This window comes from Orycteropus afer, unplaced genomic scaffold, assembly GCF_000298275.1.
Source record: "Orycteropus afer afer isolate SDZICR_OR568_19922 unplaced genomic scaffold, OryAfe1.0 scaffold00744, whole genome shotgun sequence".
Taxonomy (NCBI): Eukaryota; Metazoa; Chordata; class Mammalia; order Tubulidentata; family Orycteropodidae; genus Orycteropus; species Orycteropus afer.
The window spans coordinates 978,380-982,312 of NW_006922331.1; the positions used below are offsets into that span (position 1 = coordinate 978,380).

Sequence of the window (3,933 nt, forward strand, 5' to 3'; positions counted from 1 at the left end):
CCAGCCTTCTGGCAGTCAAGTGCCTTAGGCACTATGCTACCAGAGCTCCCACAGGTTACTAACTGGTAAAAACCTAAAGGACAGCATGAACTTGGGCAAAAGGGAGCATTAGCATAATGACAATCAGTCCCCTGGGTGGAGACTTAGCATCGTAATGAGACGGGCTTACAGCCACCATCTTGGTATCTTTTACTGCGTATGCTTAAACTGTCACATGAAATCGTGTGTGGCACCGGATTCTCACGTAATCATCCCCCCTGGTGATAAGGACCCTGGACAGCACCCACCCAGACAGCGTGTGAGGGACTCCCCGCTCGTGCACAGTCTCAGGACAGCCGTGTCTGCCACTCTTCACCCGGGTGAGTCTTCATTGGTTTTAGTCGTGTCGGGCCAGGGACCCAGCGTTTTGCCCGTAACAGCCCTAGTTCAGCCCATAAGGAGCTGCGACTCTGGGCAGCCCCCTGGCTCCCCCTGGGCCTCCGTTTCTGCCTGTCTAACGGGGCTGGCAAAGGCAGGCAGGCTGTCCACAGCCACCGTCCGGCCGGCGGAGTGCTCACCTGCAGCAGCTCCTCCAGCCCCAGCAGGTCAGCCAGGGTCACCTGGTGGCCGGCGACGAAGGGCCCGTCGCCCAAGAACTTGTCCTGCAGCAGCTGCAGTGCTTGGTCCATGAAGGCCTGGTTGCGCCGCACCTTCTCTTCAGGCACCTGGGCCCCAATGATAGGTGCCAGCACCTGAGGGTGGTAGAGGGTGGCTGAGCCCGGGGCTCTTGCTCCTCCCGGTTCTGATGGTCAACACTCCCTGGGGTCGCTCCTCACCCGGATCCAGAGTGGCACGCCAAAGATGCCCCGGATGAAGTCAGTGTGCCAGCCCAGGTACTCACGGATGCGGGCACGGGTTTGCACATTGGGGGGATACCAATGGGCCTCCGCCTTGTACTTCAGGCTCAAGTAGATCAAGATGGCCATGCTGGGGCAGGGGAGAGGCTGTGAGGGCCTGGCTCCCCTCCAGCCTCCCCCACCTCTAGCACTCTGGGCAATGCCTCCTCTCTCCCGATTATAGTTCCCAGAGCCCCCCTTTTCTCTTTGTCTTGGACACTAGCTCTTGACCATGCTCTTATCTTTGCCCTTCGAACAACCTCAGCTCTGTGATTTTGTTTTTATGAAAATCAGATGACGGCCCACAGTGTGGATTACACCTCAACATAAAGAAAAGCAAAAATCCTCATAACTGGACCAATTAGCAGCATCACAATAAATGGAGAAAAGTTATCAGGGATTTCATTTTACATGGCTCCACAGTCAACACCCATGGAAGCAGAAGTCAAGAACTCAGACATCGTGTTGCATTGGGCAAATCTGCTGCAAAAGCCCTCTTTAAGCTGACAGGAGGCAAGGTGGTAGTCACTGCTTGGTCACAGCCAGTTACCCAGAGAGACCGCATAGTTGAACCTGTGGGCTCGAGACCATAGTCACAGGGGGACATCAAGCTCAAATGGCATAATATACTATACAAAACATTGTTCCACCTCCTATTTTGGCGAGTAGCGACTGGGATCTTCAAAGCTAGCAAGCAGCCATCTAGATGCAACAATGGGTCTCTCCTTGTCCAGAGCAAAGAAGAATGAAGAAAACCAAAATTCATGGATATAATCAGTCCTAGTGACTGGTACACCATCCAATCTGCAGCCTATATGACTATGAGACCAGAAGAACTAGATGGTATTTGGCTACCAATGTCATCCACTTGGAAGGGGATCTTTGTAGGAGATCCTGGATAGAGAGGGAGAACAATATGGACAAAACTCAAAATCATTTGGAGACAAAAAGAGGGGGGGGGACCAGGTTTGCTAGTCCGATAGAGCCTGGTGGAACCACTGAGACTATGGCCCCTAGCTGCCCGTCAGGTCTGGAATTGAACCCACACCTGTGGCTTCCAGCCAAGCAAAAGACAGGCATATGAGTTGAAAATTTACCTGAGGTAGAAAAACTTCTCGGAGAGAACAATCATGGGAGAAAGAAGGGCTGTTTATGCACAGAGAGACAGCTCAGGGGGCAGGAGGGCATGGAGGGATGGACACAGGCAAGAGGTAATTATGGGGAGGAAGTGGGATGGGAGCTGTTGCATTGCAGTAAACTGTGGTCAATGTCATGAGACAAAGTGTATTTGAACTGCTGTATGGAAAGTGAATTTGCTCTGTAAATCTTCACCCAAATCACAATAAAAAGAAAAAAAATGCCCTCTTTAAAGGGTTAAGGAGCAAAGATGTCACTTTGAGGACTAAGGTGCCCCTGCCTCAAGCCATGCTATTTTCAATCACCTCATAGGCATGTGAGAGCTGGACAATGAATAAAAAGAAGACCAAAGAAGAGTTGATGCTTTTGAGTTGTGGTGTTGGTGAAGAATACTGAAAACACCATGGACTGCTAAAAAAAAAAAAAACAACAACAAATCTGTTCTGGAGAAAATGCAGCTGGAAAGCTCCCTGGAAGCCAGCAGGGCCATTTGTGGAATCTGCTCCCGGCCCCACAGGGGACACATGTCCTCTCCTGACATATGGCTCTTCTGGCTGCTGAAGAGGAGGCTGGGGACAGGAGAGGGGCAGAGACAGCCACACGGCCCATCACCCTGGACTCCTCCAGCCTGTCCCCTGGCTGCTCCTGCAGTTTGGGAGCCAGGGAGGCTGCTGCTCGTGTGGGGGGGGGGTGTCACCTTTCCGTCAAGACAAAGTCCCCATCCTTGAGAACAGCCCCCCTCTGCAGGCTGCTAACCCAGGAGAGCTCCTTGCTCACCTGTTGCCCTAGAAGGAAGGGGTCATGAAGGTCAAAGAGCATGAGCCGGACTTCCTCTGCCCACCCCCCTCCCCTGTCCAGAGCCCCCCTCTCCTCCATCCAGAGCCCCCACAGATTCCCCCAGGGAATCTCCAGGACTGGGGTGGGAGGGCTGTGTTCCTCCTCAGGGTGGGCCTCCTGACCCAGGCATGGGGGTGGCCACCCTGCCCTCCCACTTTTGGGGTCGCAGAGGGGCATTGGAGACAGTCAGGAGTGGTGGGAGGTGAGTGTGTCTGTGAAGAGAGGTTCTTTCACCAAGACTGGGGTAGCACAAACCGTTTGTGCTCAGCTGGTATCCAAAGGGTGGGTAGTTCGAATCTACACAGTGGCACCACAGCAGAAAGGCCTGGCACTCTGCTTTGGGAAGTATTACGATCACGAAAGTCCTGAGGGCAGTTTCCATGCTGTCACAGGGAGCAACCGCGGGTCTCAGGGGACCGGAAGGCACAGAACCGCAGAGCTGAGCAAACGGAGCCAGGGCGGGGAGGGCGGCTCAGCCGGGCTCCTCTCCAAATTCTCTCACAACGTGGAGTCTCCCCAAAGCCTGTAGAGAGCTGAGTTTACACAAGCTTTCAACCCAGGATTGACAGCCTTGGAGGCCTTGTGGGGCAGTTCCACTCTGTCCTCTAGGGGCACTGTGGGTCAGAATAGACTCCATGGCAGTGGGTGTGGCTTGGGCTTTGCTTCCATGAAGACTGACAGCCTTGGAGACCCTCTGGGCAGTTCCACTCTGTCCTCTAGGGGCGCTGTGGGTCAGAATGGATTACACGGCAGTGGGTGTGGTTTGGGCTTTCCTTCCCTGAAGATTGACAGCCTTGGAGACCCTGTGGGCAGTTCCACTCTGTCCTCTAGGAGCGCTGTGGGTCGGAATCAACTCCACGGCAGTGAGCATGGCTGGGGCTTTGCCAGCCTGAAGACTGACAGCCTTGGAGACCCTCTGGGCAGTTTCACTCTGTCCTCTAGGGGTTCTTAAGCAGGAACCAACTCCAGGGCAGTGGGCTTGGTTTTTTTTTTTTTAATTTTATTTTGATTTGGGTGAAGATTTACAGAGTAAATTCACTTTTCATACAGCAGTTCACATATACTTTGTCTCATGTCATTGACC

General features: G+C 53.4%; 1 protein-coding gene across 1 annotated transcript in view; it reads right to left on the reverse strand.

The window, feature by feature from the left end:
• The window catches only part of GSTT2B (glutathione S-transferase theta 2B), a gene marked incomplete at its 5' end in the record, with an annotated part of 5,930 nt that overhangs the window by 867 nt on the left and 1,130 nt on the right, over positions 1-3,933 (reverse strand). The window contains 3 exon segments of the mRNA XM_007957405.1: positions 558-731; positions 816-966; positions 2,710-2,797. Of these exon segments, the coding sequence (XP_007955596.1) occupies positions 558-731; positions 816-966; positions 2,710-2,797 (413 nt within the window).